The sequence below is a fragment of the Candoia aspera genome, chromosome 2, assembly GCF_035149785.1.
Source record: "Candoia aspera isolate rCanAsp1 chromosome 2, rCanAsp1.hap2, whole genome shotgun sequence".
NCBI lineage: Eukaryota > Metazoa > Chordata > Lepidosauria > Squamata > Boidae > Candoia > Candoia aspera.
Window position 1 is genome coordinate 262,802,327 of NC_086154.1, and position 17,221 is coordinate 262,819,547.

Consider the following 17,221-nt stretch of genomic DNA (forward strand, 5'->3'; position numbering starts at 1 on the left):
AACCTTTTTATTGTTGTTGTTGTTGTTCAAGCAGGCTTCTACAGACTCAAAACAGCCCAAGAGAAAATTAAATTCAGTGTCGACAGATGGTTCTCCCACAATTCAGAAACCTGTAGCGCAACCAAGGACTTCCCATCCCTTGTCTCTAGAGAAGGTAGATATCCTGCAATTCATGGATTAGGTTTTCTTGCGGTTGTCTGAGACCCTAAGCCACGTCCCCCTTCCCCTGCCAATGGCACCAGGGAAAGCAGATGCCATCACAAAGGAGGAGCTGCAGGCTTTGCACAGCAATCATAAAGCACATCAGGACCCCAAACGGAGGGTTGGCGGGGGGCCCATGGGGAGGGTTGGGTCAAAAAAGTGTGTTTGTTTGTATTTTTTGAGTCAGGATGGCAACCATGATCATGCAATTGAAATGATGTGTGATGCACATAAAAGGGTTGGGATTTTGATCATGCAGGTACAGCTGCTGTCTTGACTTTCTTGACAGGCCACCCCCCTGGGAAGATGCCCCTGTGCTTGATGACAGATAAGATCCATTTCCGATAATATTTTGCCCTCCTCTTCCTTTTCCTGATTGATTGGCAAACCTCCCCACAACTCACAGAACCTTTTCCCAACCTTCAGATTCGCCTTTACAAATACTATGGGGTGAAACTGCGGAATTCAAGGCACAAAGACGTCGTCAGCGAGTATCTGCATATGCTTCTGAATTTGTCGGCTCAAGAAGAAACAGACAGAGAAGTGAGTGGCGGGAAGGGGATACCCACAACGGCTGAGCTGTCCATCCTTCTGGCTGACGCTCCCCCGTTATTAGTTTTCATAATTAGCCTTTCCGCTTGGGAATTCTTTTAATCTGGGGGGGGGGGATTGTATGTACTATACATGGGAATGTAAAAAAGGGGTGGGACATCAATGGTGATGCAGGGCCCACCACCTTGCAGACACTGCCCACCACCCTGCCCCAACGCCCCTGGTTTCGATATGTCTTTTTTGATGTGTAAAAGTGAAATCCTTCCTATCAAGCAACACTTCTTTAAAAAAAAATTGTTTGCTCTTCCTGCGCACCTTTCATAGTCTTTTGATGCTAAGAACATCTGACTGTGAGCAGCTTTTCCCTTATTTGGGGATTAGCCTCAAGCGGCTTTTGACAAGCCTGGGAAAATTTGTCAATTCTTTCCAACCCCTTAAAATGAGTTAGCTCTGGGTCAGGTGACCGGGAAGGATGTGGGGGGTAAAAAGGAGCAGACACCAATATTTTGGGTCACTACCCCATTGGATGTATTTGGGATTTTTTTCAGTATTTGTTTTCCCCCTCACCTCTGGCCTGATTCAGCACATTTTCAAATGTAACCTTCTTTGTCTGCAGCTGCCTGCACAGCAAATCTGGTCCTGTTCTGCTTTGTTTTCAGGGAATTGTGCTGATGGACAGATGGACAAAGTCCAGTCCCCCTTTTATTTAATTTCTTTCCAACCTTCCAGTGGCTTGGAAAGAATAAAAAGAAAGGAATTATTATTATTATTATTATTATTATTATTATTATTATTATTATTTTAAAAAATAACATCATGGACTCTTCTTGATCGAAAGGAGACTTTTAGCACTGGCTAATATTTATTCCTGCAGAGACAGGAATAATAGATTAGGCAGAGGATGAAAGATTGGAGCTGGGTGTCCACAGGGGATGGTAAAAAAAGTCAAGATGGTGGCCATGGTGCTGCAGTTGTACCATCACGGCCACCATCTTGATCTTTTTGACCATACAGGTAGTCCTCGATTTACAACAATTCATTTAGCGGCTGTTCAGAGTTATAACAGCACTGAAAAGGTGACTTATGACTGGTCCTCATACTTATGACTGTCACAGCATCCCTGCAGTCACATGATCAAACTTCAGGCACTTGGCAACTGGCATGTATTTATGATGGCTGCAGAGTTCTGGGGTCATGTGACCACCATTTGCAACCTTCCCAGGTGACTTCTGACAAGCAAAGTCAATGGGGGAAGCTGGATTTGCTTAACAACCATGTGATTCACTTAACAACTGCGGTGATTCTCTTAACGATTGCAGCAAAAAAGGTCAGAAAATCAGGTGTGACTCATTTAATGACCACCTCGCTTAGCAACAGAAGTTCCAGTCCCAATTGTGGTCATAAGTCGAGGACTACCTACCCTGTGGACACTCTTGTTTGGAGCAAATGACTCCAGAAAGTGGGTCATCCTCAAGGGAAAACAAAATGTGGCTTTTAATTAGCACTCGTAATAGAAAAAGCATAAAGAAATACTATTATCAGAAAGGTGTGTAAATGTCCTAATTCACAAGCATCGTTTTGCCTAGGGAATCTCTGAAGCAATTGGAGTGGTTGCATTTTGCCACCTCTCAGAGATCCTGGTGGCCCTGAGAGATTTTGGTCACTTCATGCAAGCAAAGAAGTCCTCGCTGGTAGAAGCTATGCCTGAGGTAAGGCCAGAGAATTGCAGAATGGCGTTGCAAGGTCTGAAACTTAGTGCAGAAGAAGGCTGGGGGATTCTGGGAAAGAAAGTCCAGTGCGTTTAAAAGGACTCGTGCTCCAAGCTGCCTGGTCTCCTCAGATTGACCATAGATCGCAAAGACCTGAGACCAGCACTGAGATTATAGGTGGGGCTGGTATAATTCCCCATCTTCCTGGTATAACTCCTGGAGAACTATTTTATAATACTAGAGAAGATCATGACCTCCATCTTTCTGAGAAAAGAAACACCTCAACTAGTTGTTATTCTGCCTAGTCTCTGTTATTTACTTCAGCTGTTGACCCAAAGTCATCCTTCTTTTTACTCCAGTGTTCACTCAGACCCATCCTTCTGTTTATTCCAGTTGTTGATCCAAACCCATCCTTCCCTTCCCTCCAGCTGTTGATCCAGATCCATCCTTCTCTTTACTGTAGCTACTGGTCCAGAGCCATCCATCTTTAGGTCGCTGTGTAGTTGTCGTGGGGTCACTTACTGGCACATAAGATCAGGAATCCCTCCGGTCAGTCACTCATGCCCTAGTCATCTCCCATATAGACTACTGCAACGGGCTCGACATGGGGCTACCCCTGAAGAGTATCCGGATGCTCCAGCTGGTGCAAAATGCAGCCACACAAGCAGTTTTAGGGGCCCCTAGAAGGGCACATGTAACACCGCTGCTGCGTGAGCTGCATTGGGTGCTGGTTTGCTCCCGGGTCTAATTCAAGGTATTGGTTATGACCTTTAAAGCCCTACATGGCATGGGACCAGGGTATCTGAGGGACCGCCTCTTCCCTGTATCATCAGCCCGTCCCACCCGGTCAGGCAGAGGGGGCATGTTACGGACCCTGTCCATGAGAGAGTGTCGATTGGCGGGGCCCAGGAGAAGGGCCTTCTCTGCTGTGGCACCCACCCTTTGGAACAAGCTACACCCAGAGGTAAGGCAGGCCCCCACTCTCCCAGCCTTCCAGAAGGGGGTGAAGACCTGGTTGTGCCACCTTGCTTGGGGCAAAAGGGGGGATAACCAATCTTGGGGGTGGTTGGCACCTTGATGGGGCCAGTGATAATATTCTTACCATCTTGAATTTTATATTTTATATTTTGCACTTACATATTTATATGTATTTTTATCTGTATTTATGTTGTTTTATTTTAACAATACGTTATTTCTCTATTTTTAATTGTTCGTAAACCGTAAAGATCCTGCAAGGTAGACTTCAGCAGTTCATGGAGCGAGAATTGCCAGATGTACAGGCTGGGTTTAGAAAAGGCAGAGGAACTAGAGACCAAATTGCCAATATCCGCTGGATAATGGAAAAAGCCAGGGAGTTTCAGAAAAACATCTATTTCTGTTTTATTGACTATTCTAAAGCCTTTGACTGTGTGGACCATAACAAATTGTGGCAAGTTCTTAGTGGTATGGGGATACCAAGTCATCTTGTATGCCTCCTGAAGAATCTGTATAACGACCAAGTAGCAACAGTAAGAACAGACCACGGAACAACGGACTGGTTTAAGATTGGGAAAGGAGTACGGCAGGGCTGTATACTCTCACCCTACCTATTCAACTTGTATGCAGAACACATCATGCGACAAGCTGGTCTTGAGGAATCCAAGGCTGGAGTTAAAATCTCTGGAAGAAACATTAACAATCTCAGATATGCAGATGATACCACTTTGATGGCTGAAAGTGAAGAGGAACTGAGGAGCCTTATGATGAAGGTGAAAGAAGAAAGTGCAAAAGCTGGCTTGCAGCTAAACCTCAAAAAAAGCAAGATTATGGCAACCAGCTTGATTGATAACTGGCAAATAGAGGGAGAAAATGTAGAAGCAGTGAAAGACTTTGTATTCCTAGGTGCAAAGATTACTGCAGATGCTGACTGCAGTCAGGAAATCAGAAGACGCTTCATCCTTGGGAGAAGAGCAATGACAAATCTCGATAAAATAGTTAAGAGCAGAGACATCACACTGACAACAAAGGCCCGCATAGTTAAAGCAATGGTGTTCCCTGTAGTAACATATGGCTGCGAGAGCTGGACCATAAGGAAGGCTGAGCGAAGGAAGATCGATGCTTTTGAACTGTGGTGTTGGAGGAAAATTCTGAGAGTGCCTTGGACTGCAAGAAGATCAACCAGTCCATCCTCCAGGAAATAAAGCCAGACTGCTCACTTGAGGGAATGATATTAAAGGCAAAACTGAAATACTTTGGCCACATAATGAGAAGACAGGACACCCTGGAGAAGATGCTGATGCTAGGGAGAGTGGAAGGCAAAAGGAAGAGGGGCCGACCAAGGGCAAGATGGATGGATGATATTCTAGAGGTGACGGACTCGTCCCTGGGGGAGCTGGGGATGTTGACGACCGACAGGAAGCTCTGGCGTGGGCTGGTCCATGAAGTCACGAAGAGTCGGAAGCGACTAAACGAATAAACAACAAACAAACAAACCGCCCAGAGTCATCGTTACGAGATGGGCAGTAAAGAAATATGACAAATAAAATAAATAAATAAAAATAACATTTTGCAGATGTGAAAAGATTCCTTGACATGTTGCTGAAGGAGCTTTGTGTACAGTCCTGGTCCGTGAACCTTTAAAAGTTATCACAGATTAAAAAAAAAAGACAGAGGAGGCTGAAGACTACAGATATATAAATTCATACATGGCCTATATAATAGAGAAAGGGAAATAATTCTTCTTCCTCCCTCACTTTGTTAGATCTTGAGGTTATTCTTCGAAATTCAGTGCAGGGAGCTTCAGGACCAACAGATGGAAATACTTTCGCACACAGCATCCATTAAACTGTGGCATCTGGTGCAAGTTGTTGTGGGAGGGGCCACCAATCTGTATGGTTGAAAAGGTGACGATGGATGGAGAATTAGGTTGCTAATAGCAATGCCTGATAGTGGTTGATGACCACCTCCTGGATGAAGGCAGAAGGCCTTCAATATGGGGGAAGGGGACCCCCCTTCCAGGCCAGGCATGTGAGCTTCCCAAAGGCATCTAGGTGGCCATCTGGGACTCCGACTGTTGATCTAATAGGGCCCTGGGGCTTGATCCAGCCTCAGGGCTCTTTCACTGCGCTTATATGCCCCCTAGGTACAGTTTTTTATCCCATTATTCCAGGAATCATGGAATCTCTCCGAGAGACAAACTCGCACGAACTTGATACTGTGCTACGGGCAAGCAGCCATGGGTGCCCAACCAGAAGACATGCTGTCTTTAATTGATTACATTGTGTCCGAGATCCTCTTCCAGTTTACTACTACGAACAAGGTAAGCTGGTTCCCACCCTACGGTTTACTTAATGCTCAGCTTACCTTTTCTCAGAAAGATGGAGGTCATGTCACAGGCCTTCCCACTGAATTAAAATGAAAAACTATGATTATTTTCCAGTATTGCCTTTCATCATTCCCCCTTTCTTTTACAAGAACAATTGCAATCCGATTGTAGTTCTTAGAGGTTGCTTGGGGGAATCATGGTTTTTGGAGCAGCATGCCAGCTCAGGTCTCAGGTTGTACCTCTAATTCAGATTCACTCCCCATCCCTTTTCCTTCGGGTAGAACTTGCTCCATCCTCTGTACCATCTCAGTTTCTTCTCATTCCCCCCACTCTCCAGGATGAAGCCATGAAGAAAGCTTTCCTGAGGGCCGTGATCATGATCAGCAAAGCCCTTCTACATAGCAAGAGGCAGGACATCAACATTCCCCATAAAGCCGAACTGGTTGTCTGCATTATTGTAAGTGGGGGAGATGCTCCTGGGAGAGAAGCACCAGGTGCTTCCTAGCCATTTGCGGTGTTGTGATATACCCAAGGATCTGCCAGACAGAGTTGGGTTAGGGTTAGGGTTAGGGTTAGAAACTGACAGTATTTTATTGATAAATAAAAGGGTTAGGGTTAGGGTTAGGGTTGAAAAATGGTGAAAAGTTCTCTGTGCAAGCACCGAGTCAGGTCCGACCCCTTGTGGGGATGCCGCGTTCGTGACGTTTTCTTGGCAGACTATAGAGCAGGGTGGCTTGCCATTGCCTTCCCCAGTCGCCACCTTCCCCAGCAAGCCGGGTGCTCATTTTACCAACCTCAGAAGGACGGGAGGCTCAGTTGACCTGAGCCGGCTACCTGAGAATCCGGCTTCTGCTGGGATTGAACTCGGGTCATGGGGAGAGTTTCAGTTGCAATACTGCCGTCTACCACTCTGCGCCACTCGAGGCTCAGGGTTAGGGTTAGGGAATCATAATTATTTTTTTTAGGAAATGACAATTTTTTATTAAACGAATTAAATGCCTACACAACTGTCAACCGGCTGCCCCTAAAACGGGAGGCCGGGCTCATGGCAAATACAACATCTCAAAATCAATCCAAACAATCCCCTCCCCAAACTCAACCCCTAAAGTCCACGGTCTGGGAACAAAAAAGTCCGAGAGCCTAACATCTCAGAATCCGGTCCCCCCAACAGTTCATTAGTGTCACATGATTAGGGGGCAGCCGAGGCGGCCTTCCATGGCCACAGCCGCTCCCACTTCCTCCGCAGCCTCATGCGCGCCTGCTCCACTCCGCAGATTTCCTCCAGCTGGGCAAGGATCCCATCCGCCACCTGGCCTGCGTCCCAGTCCGGGGATGGAGCGCCGCGCTGCCACTCTCAAGGCAGCTTCTCCTGCCGCTCCACCACCAGGGCTTGCAGGATGAGGAGGTTCAGCAACTGCACCCGAGGCCTGTGCCCAGCAGAGCCACTGCCACCCGAGGGTGTGGCAATGGGGCAAATGCCACTAGGAACACACCCCTGCCCCTGCCGGGCTGCTCCTTGGGCACCGAGGTGCCAGGGGCCGAGACGTGAACGCCACAATTTTTTTTTTTAGGGCATCACAATTTTTTATTAAAAGAATTAAAACCCTACTACAAATGTCAACCAGCCATCCCTAAAATGGGAGGCCGGGCTCATGGCAGACACAAGAAATCAAAAGCCCGCCAAACAACTTCCACCCAAAACCCAACTCCCAAAGTCCACAGCCCACGAGGGTTAGCGGATGCAGGCAAGGCCGCAACTGAATTACCAAGACAGAGTCAGAGCCGAGCTCATAGATCAGCCTTTCTCAACTTTTCAACCCTGGAGAAACCCTTGAAATATTCTTCAGGCCGCGGGGAACCCTTGCACGTTCAGGCCCAAATATAGGCCGGAAGTTACAAAATGATAGTATCCGTTTCATGCGTGGGCCTGTCGATATGCATTAACCGCGTTCCTAAACTAAAAATAGAGACTGAAACTTACCTCTTTAATGTGAAGTTGCCCAAACTTGAAATAATTTTTTATGTAAATTGTGATCTCCCAGGGAACCCCTAGGGACCTCTCGTGGAACCCGAGGGGTCCACGGAACCCTGGCCGAGAAACCCTGAAATAGATGAATCTCCAGGTCAGATTCCTGGAGAAAAGTCCTCAGAATGAAGGAGAGACCAAGTTCTATTTGCGGCTAGTCATTGGTTGAGTCTGAAATTGGACAGGAGAGATGGAGACGTAAAATCCTGACAATCTGGTCACAAAGGCTAAGAAGCTGGAGAGGAAAGCCACAGGGTTAGCCACCTACAGGACTTCATGCTAAACCATGGTCTGATGTAACTAGGGTTTGTCAGGCAAGACACCGACATGGCTTTGGATGGCAGCAAAAGTAGCCCCCAAGTTCAACTCTGCAAAGCACAACGGCTCAATCTGTGCATCCTGCTGAGCCAAAGTCAAGCAAACGCTGTTGCGGGTGCCATTCAAGAAGGCAACAGGACGGAGGGTTTGTGTGCCTGTGGATGCAACTTGCTTTACTGGTATTTTCTGCTCTCTCAAAGCTTACAAGGGTGTTTCTAAACACTCTCCATGCCGGCCTCCAAGAGGCTGAGAGAACTAAATGGGGTAAGGAGGAGTGAGAGTGAGAATGAAAATGGGAAGGACCAGAATGAAATGCATATATTGTGGCCAATATAGAATCGATAGAGCACCAAGAACTAACGGCCTGTATTAGCCTTCCCTAACCGACCCATCACTTCCTGCAAGCTATCTGGGGGGCTCCATGGGGGTGAATAAAGTCAAAATGGCAGCCTCAGCTGTGCAATGCATGTAAAAAAGGGGCAGATCTTCAACTGGGCAGTTGCAGGGCCCATCTTGACATCTTTTTCATCTTCCCGCAGATACAGGTAGTCCTTACTTAATGACCACCATTGGGACCAGAATTTCAGTTGCTAAGTGAAGTGGTCATTAAGTGAATCCGACCCAATTTACAACCTTTTCTGCAGTGGTTTGTTAAGTGAATCACTGTAGGTGTTAAGCAAACCACATAGTCATTAATCAAATCACATGGTTCCCCATTGATTTCGCTTGCCAGAAGCTGGCTGGGAAGGTTGAATATGGTGATCATATGACCATGGGAAGCTGCGATGGTCATAAGTGTGAGGACCGGTTGTAAGTCATTTTTTTCAGCACCATCATAAATCCGAACCATCACTAAAGAAATGGTTGTTAAGTGAGGACTACCTGTACCCCTGAAGCTATCTGAAGGACAATGCTGTTTTTGCAGGTGGTCTGCTTGTGAAATGCCTCCCTCTTTTGTTTGGGAAGTTGTTTGGGGCAAAGGATGGGCAGATGGTTTTAGGTTAATATGTTTTGTGTACCAGCCATCATGGTTTATAAAACATGGTTTCGACTTAGTGTTTTTTGTGCACCCAACCACTGTACTTTTTAAAATGTGTTTTGCCACTGTTCCAGCCAAGGTCAACCTGGCTAAGCAAACCATGATTTGGGGCAATGTAGAAACTAGGTCAACGTCTTTGGCGGTGGGACCAGTTGTTAACAACTGCTGTGAGGGCTTCTTCTGGAGAGATCAGAAGAAAACAGACTGAGATCAGATTTGTCTATTGCATTAACAGGAGACTCATCCTGCTGAAAAGTGTGAGGCTCCCAACCCTGGTCTGGAGGAAAGCGCACAAAAAATTGAATTTTGCTTCCACCATAAATTGGACTTGCATGCTAGACTTGACAGTTGGTGGGATCCTTTCTTGAGAGCTTCCTGAGTCTTGTAATAAACATACTTCTCAGAGAGCTGAGGCCTTGATTCCCTACCTGCCCAGCTTCCAGTCCTTATATCAGCCGGAAGACGCCTGAAGTGACCACTGGAAAAGTGCATGGGGAGGGGAATAGGTCTGGGTGCCAGCTGGATAGTGGCCGTATCATTGGAGCTTTCTTGGATGTCTTTCCCCTCTCTCAGGACGTGATTGAAGATGAGCCAGTGGGATCGTTCTCCGTCATGGTCCTCCATCAAGCGATCATCACAGTCACCTGCATGTCGTACGTACCTGCTCCATCCTCATCTTCTCACCAGCTCTGTGTTGACTGTTGAATGTGTCTTGGATTTGGACCCAGTTCTTGGATTTCCATGCCAAGTCCCTGTGCTTTGGAACATGCACTGAATGGGCAGGTCAGCCCCAGGATTTGGAATAACACAGGAAGATTTTGCATACTAGCAATCTGAAAATTTCGGTATTTGAGGACTGGGAAGCTAGCTGAGCATGCTCATTTGGATGCAGTTGCTGGAGAAGCATCTGTTTCTAGAGCTGTTTACTCCAGCCCTGGGCCCTGGGTGCTCTGCTGCCATCTATAACATGCAGCATTTGGAATGCTGAACTGTGACAAAGAATAGGAGTTAAACCAAGCATCACAGCCAGAACCAGAGCTCCCAGTCCTGTAAGGCAAGGGCTGGACTTGGCCTTCAAGCCACATGCTAGAGACACTCTTCCAAAGTAGCAGGTGGAGCCAGGACCAGAACTCAAAGGGATTTCATTTTACAGCTAGTCCTCGCTTAATGACCACAATTGAGACTGGAATTTCAGTTGCTAAGCAAAGCTGTCATTAAGTGAATCTGACCTGATTTTACGACCTTTTTTGGGGCAGTTGTTAAGCAAATCACCATGGGCATTAAGCAAACCATGCGGTTCCCCATTGATTTTGCTTGCCAGAAGCCAGCCAGGAAGGCAAAAAGGGGATGCTGCAACAGTCATAAATGCAAACTGGTTGCCTAGCGCTCAAATCATGATCACATGACCGCAGGGACGGTGCAACGGACATAAGTGAGAGAACTGGTTGTAAGTTGGGTTTTTCAGCATCGTTGTAAGTCTGAACCATCACTAAACAAATGGTTGTTAAGTGAGGACTACCTGTATGACATCTAATTAAAACTGAGCATAGTTAATATGATTATTCTGCAAGGCTATATTCAATAATAGCATCTTCTGTTGCATTAAATTTTACAATTTGATCAAACTTTTGGAGGACGTGGGGAGCAAGGTTTATGGAGCCACCAGCCATCCTGAGGACTTTAGCTGTTAATCTCAGAATCTTCCAATTCTCTCCATCATTTGAGAAAATGATCCCCTGAATGTCTAAGGGCCCAATGAAATTGTGCAAAGCCAATTAGCTTCTGAGTAGCTAACTTTTCTTAGGCTTCTCCTTCCTGTGGTCCACTATAATCCTTGCACACTCCTGGATCAGCTCTTCCATGTTAGTCTCATCTTCTCAGCCGCCTCCTCTTTTCTTGTCTCGTAATCAGCAATTTGAAGCCCCTGCTGGACTCAGCTGTGAGGTCCAAGCTGGTGAACAAAAGTATCCAGAAGGTGTTTTCTCTGCCAGCTCTGAAGATGACAAAAGTGAAAGCAGGTAGCCCAACTCAACTAGCCCAAACTCAGGTGAGGAGTCCAGATGGCACAAAGCAACATGAAATCCACCGAGGCCTTTGGTGGGAGGATGAGGTTAAACCTCACCCAAGATCCACTCAAAAGCTCTGGATCCATCCATTGAGGCAAGCATATCCCTTTTTCTTTAGCCTTGAGAGCATGCTTCCTTCTCATCATGGACTTTCTTGGTAGGACTACATCTCCACGGTCTTCCTCCTCCTCTCCATTTTTTCCCTCTTCCTCCACTTGCTTATTTGTTTATCTTCTGTTGAGGTATCTTATCAGAGCAAACTTGCCACCTCCCCCTTTTGCCCCCAGAGGAAAGAAAGGCCATGGTGGTGCAGAAGAGCTCTGATTTGCATGCTCTGGCTATGATTCCCAGGTAGCCCCAAGGAACCCTCAAGGAAAGGTGGAATCTTTTTGACATGAGTTTGACTCCTGCTGACTTCAGGGTCATATCCATGTGGGCTTCTTAGCAACAATAGGGAAGTGCAAAATTGCACCATGCAAGTCCGAAAGAGGAGCAACGCCTAGGCTGCATGTTGGTCCCTGTTCAGATCCTGATAAAAACCTCAACGAAAGATTGTGTGTACTTTGTAGAAGAACACAGCTCCTGCCGTTGTTGAGACTGATGGATTTTCCTCCCAGATCAGCCAGAGGAACCATTTTAATCAGAATTACGGCAGAGGAGAAAAGAATTACTACTTCCATCTAGCTCTGTGAAGCACTCCTTGGCTTCCCCTGCTTTTGTATCAAGGGAGGACATCAGAAGACATTGCCCAATGGGATTCTGTCATTCCTATGGGGCATTGTGTCTTCTGAAAATGGTTGGAGAAATTCAGAAAAATCTGCCCATTAAGTCAGATAAAGAATTTCGAAAGGGTCTTTTTGTCCAGCAGTATACCATGGCTGATCTTGAAAAAGCTAAGCAAGATCAGGCATGGTTGGAACTTGGATGGGCAACTATCTAGGGTGGGCAGCTATCTTGGATGGGCAGCTGGGGCCCCAAGTGTGTTGAGGGCCCCATTTCTTGGCTATATTAACATCCATGCATTGTTTATTTGGCGACCATATATTTTTATTTTATACTTTTAATGGTTTTTAATTGTTTTAACTGTTTTATGGTTTTTATGATTGTAAGCCACCCAGAGTCGCTTGTTGAGATGTGCGGCTATAGAAATTAAATAAATAAATGAATGAATATAAACCATCTGACTATCCCTGGACTGTAAGAAAGACATTCACCCTTTTAGTAATGCCCCCAATTCTTTCCTGAATGATAACATTAACAGTGTCCTATCCACCTCATCTTTTTGCAGAGAAAGCATTCCCTACAAACTTCCCTTTTTCTCCCTTTCTGTCATCTGCCCAGCTAGATGGGCCACTCCATTTTCGGCTTCCTTTGTCCTTCGTTCCCTCCTCCTTCTGACTTTTTTCTCCTCGTTTTCTTTTTTTAGGATTTTTATCAACAGACAGTTACCGCCTGCAACAGTATGCTCACCAGCTTGCTCTCGGAGGCCCCCAATCTGGAGTCATTGCAGGATATCTTGATAGTAAGGATTATTATTATTATTATTATTATTATTATTATTCCAAGACCAAGCTATCAGACATTACAACATGTATCACAGTTTAAAAATCCATGCATATAAATTACGCAGAAGCCAAAAGCAATCATTTAAAAATTGCTCACTTAAAAGGAAAACAGTGATCTCCTCATAAGGGAGCTTAAACTTTCTAATAACTGGGTTATGAGTTCTAACTGCCACTGTGCATAAAGTGGACACTTTAATAGAACATGGCGTATGGATTCAAGCTTAGGACTAGAACAATCACAAATACCATTTTCATATGGGAGGTTGAAATGTCTTCTGGTTGTCCCCCTGATGGGTAGCGCATTGATTTGGGGAAGGGAAAAAGCCTCTTACGTGGAGCATGCGTGATCAGCCAAGGGGAAGTTCAGGAGGACAGGACAATTCCACCATAACATGGATGGGAAATTTTGGGCCCATCCAGCTAAATATTGAAGCCCTAGCCCTCTGTTTGAATTCTGCTAAAGTTTTATTGAGGCCTAAAGTAAGTGAAGCTGATATTGATAGACCACAATACATTGAATCTTGATCAGTTTGGGTAATGGCATGTGGGAATGACCTTGGGAGACAGGAGGAAGAGTGGCAGACTAGACAGTGGTCAGACAAGCAGCAGCTGAGTCCACTGAAAGAATGTGGGCATGGTACATGTCTCAGAAGGGACCCTCCCTAGTTTTTTGGGCTGTAAAGGTGACCAGGGGGGTGGAGAGATGAACTTTCAGACTTGCAAGATTCTATTAATGTAACCTTACAATAAAGTTAGAACTAGTCCTTCTTGATGTGCTTCTTGTCTGAACTACCTCTCAAGATGATCAATCTTGCAAGTCTGAAAGTACATTTCTCTCTCCCCCATCTTGCCTTTACAGTCCAAGAAACTAGGGAGGGTCCCTTCTGAGATGTTTGCCACACCCCATTGCTTCTGCAGACTTAGCTGCCACACTGTCTCGTCTGCAGCTCTTCCTCCTGTCTCCCAAGGTCATTCGCACATACAGTTACAATTTGCCTTCACAGGGTAGATACAAATCTATTGTTCAAGGTAAAAATGAACCAAGGAGCTCCCCTAAAGGATTTGCTTTGCCCAAGACCTTAAACAGCATGATCTTGCATAGGCCCCAAAAGAGATACAGCCCAATTCTAATTATGTTACACCATTAGAGTGACAGGTGCATGCTGTGGTTTTTAGAAATTTAGCTTGTATGGAGTCAAAGATTGAGAGCTTCTCCTAGACACACACCTAAGTACCATAAATCTAAAATTTTGGCCTTGAATAGCTTAATGACAGCTAGGACAAAATTATTCCCATGCTGGTTTGTAAATTTTATAATTGCTAGAGATGATCTTTGGATCCTTATAGCAAATTCCTTTGCTTAGTTGCCTTAGCAGGTAGAAGATTGGAAGTAGATCCCTAAATATTTGAAAAGTTTCACCTGATCGATAGTTCTTCCATTTATCAACCATCTAACCAACGGGTTGAAGTGTTTTCTTTTTAAAAAAACCCAGAACTTTTGTTTTTGAGGTGTTCTCGATAGGCCAAGAAGGCTTTTTTGATACAGAAAGAATGGCTGCATCCTCTGCTTATTAAAAAAATAGATATGGGGCAATTGGCAACAGATGAAAGATGAAGGTCTGGACTGGCAAAAATTTCAACAGTGTCATAAATATCAAGGTTAAACAGCAAGGCAGCAAGTATGCATCCTTCCTTGATCGCTTTACAGGTAGAAATTGGCTCCGTTAAGCCCCCGTTGCTATTAACCTTTGACCTGCGTGATTGTGCCTTGGTGCAATGGTATAATCAGTCTGAGAAGACAGTGATCAATGGTTGAGGCTGCTAATTTTCTCCAGCATTTCTCTTGAGGTATAGAATCAAATAGGAAGATAGGTGCTTTTGAACTGTGGTGTTGGAGGAAAACTCTGAGAGTGCCTTGGACCGCAAGAAGATCAAACCAGTCCTTCCTCCAGGCAATAAAGCCAGACTGCTCACTTGAGGGAACGATATTAAAGGCCAAACTGAAATACTTTGGCCACATCATGAGAAGACAGGACACCCTGGAGAAGATGCTGATGCTGGGGAGAGTGGAGGGCAAAAGGAAGAGGGGCCGACCAAGGGCAAGGTGGATGGATGATATTCTAGAGGGGACGGACTCGTCCCTGGGGGAGCTGGGGGTGGTGACGACCGACAGGAAGCTCTGGCGCGGGCTGGTCCATGAAGTCACAAAGAGTCAGAAGTGACTGAACGAATAAACAACAACAACGTAGAATCAAATGCTGCCTTTAGATCTACGAAGGCAACATGGAGGTCCCCATTTGGGAGATTATAGTATTTCTCTGCTAAATGATACAGAATTATTCACTACTTCATTGTAGATCAGTGTAAATCGACCTGCTCAGGCTCCTCAGGTATTCTCACAACGCAGCCAATCCGGAAGTTCATGACATTAAAACTTGGCATATAGTTTACTAATTATAACTGGGCCATAATTATCAAGGCCACACCTATCTCCTTTTTTATATATTGGAAGAATAATGACATTAAGCTATTCTTTGGGTATACATATAGAATTGTATATGGTGGTGGAAAAGGCTAACACCAATACCCACCAGGTTGGATTTAGCTTTAAAAATTCAAGTGGAATTAAATCTTTGCCAGAAGCTTCATTTCTTTTTTACTGGACAATTAACTTTTGAATCTCAGAAGGAGATACTGATGGCTACTCTGGAAGGGAGTCATATCATAGCTGAAAATGGGGGCACTGTCTTGAGAAGCTGTAAATGGAGCTCAGAAGAGCTGGGCCCAAGTTGCAATTATGATATTAATAAATTAAATTATCATTGCCGTAAGGGTCTACGTGACTGTAGATTTACAGAAACAAGGTGCCAAAATAGATGACAATCTTTACTTATCACAGCCTGATAGATCCTGGCCCAGGTGCAAACCTGCAGTTTTTCTCCTTTAATAGCCTCTTATATCTCTTTACTCACAAAAATGATGTATGTTTCACAGGATTTGAAACCATTAGCTGTTCAGGCCACCCTATATGTTGGTACTACCTTGGCTTTGGCTAAAACACATTCCTTATCTTAGCAAGCTTTCGGTCACTTACTGGGTTGGTATGAGAATGACATTAGGGTAGGTTGAGCATACTTCTGAGCACAGCTAATGAGACTTTGGAAAATTGATATTATTTCAAGACAATCATTTGCAGCAAGTAGTGATTCCTTCAGGTCGATAGTTTGTGGGGCATTGAAAAACTGAGCTGTGGTCAAAGCCAGCTTACCTGTCCACGTGGTTCTAAGCTACCTATCTAATGGAAGACAATTTTTAAGACATTGCTGACAGCTCTGCTCAATTCCTACAGAGGTGAAAATGCCCGGTTATGGTAGGTGATCATTTCCTGAGTGAAAAGCTACTCTAAAATGCAAAGAAAGAGATATACAGGTAGTCCTCGCTTAACAACCATAACTGGGAGCAGAATTCCAGTTGCTAGGTGGTGTGGTCGTTAAGCGAATCTGACCTGGTTTTATGATCATTTTTGTGGTGGTCATTAAGCAGACCACATGGTCGTTAAGCGAACCACATGGTCAATAAGCAAATCACACAGTCCCCATTGATTTTGCTTGCCAAAAGCCAGCTGGGAAAGTCGAAAATGGTGGTCATGCGACCACAGGATGCTGCGACGGCCATAAGCGTGAGGACCAGTCATAAGTCAGATTTTAGTGCCTACATAAGTCTGAACCATCACTAAACAAATGGTCATGAAGCAAGGACTACTGAATAGCCACTAGATATTAACTATAAAGCGGACACTCCATGGGACCCCCAAAAGGTGGACTTGCCCTCAGAATCCCTGGACATAAAACCATCCAGAATCTTCAAATCAAATGTTGTTGTTAACAAAAACAATCTCCCCCGCCCCACCCTCATGTTAATGCCAGGGTTTTGCGACTAATGTGGCATCTCCCCAGGAGAGAGGACTGTGTGGTGTTCTGTGCTGTGGAACAGCCCTGTTGCTAAATCCCATCCTGGCATTAAAGCCTCCGGCCAATATCATTACAGAGTCAGGAAACTGGGAGTCTAGGTCACTGAGCCCAGGCTTAAAACAATCCCAGTGCTATGAGTATGCTCAATGAGACTTTTCAATGGAAAGTAAGCATTTATCAGAAGAAATGTAATGTTTTTATGGAGGACTCTGTAGCTGGTGGTTCAGAGAGACAGACAGACAGGGCTTGTACACGCAGTGAATCTGGCAATAAATTAGTAATTCTCCCTAAAGGGCAAATTCCCTTCAGTCTCTGGCTGGCTGGGAGGGAAAAGGAAGTGAAACCAAGCGTCTTGTGAAAATATTATTGTAAATTGATTTAGATACTCTGGGTTGGGACGTTTGGCACACCACCCTGCAATATTTGAGGATATAAGGCTTATTGCAGGAATAGACAATGATAGTCCTTCA

General features: G+C 45.1%; 1 protein-coding gene across 1 annotated transcript in view; it reads left to right on the plus strand.

Annotated features, from left to right (window-relative positions):
• LOC134490273 (maestro heat-like repeat-containing protein family member 7) overlaps positions 1-17,221 on the plus strand; it is a 48,909-nt gene that overhangs the window by 2,813 nt on the left and 28,875 nt on the right. Inside the window, exons 3-10 of the mRNA XM_063293189.1 lie at positions 32-154; positions 628-744; positions 2,340-2,462; positions 5,611-5,760; positions 6,104-6,223; positions 9,723-9,802; positions 11,061-11,196; positions 12,642-12,737. Of these exons, the coding sequence (XP_063149259.1) occupies positions 32-154; positions 628-744; positions 2,340-2,462; positions 5,611-5,760; positions 6,104-6,223; positions 9,723-9,802; positions 11,061-11,196; positions 12,642-12,737 (945 nt within the window). The remainder of the gene's footprint in view (positions 1-31; positions 155-627; positions 745-2,339; positions 2,463-5,610; positions 5,761-6,103; positions 6,224-9,722; positions 9,803-11,060; positions 11,197-12,641; positions 12,738-17,221) is intronic.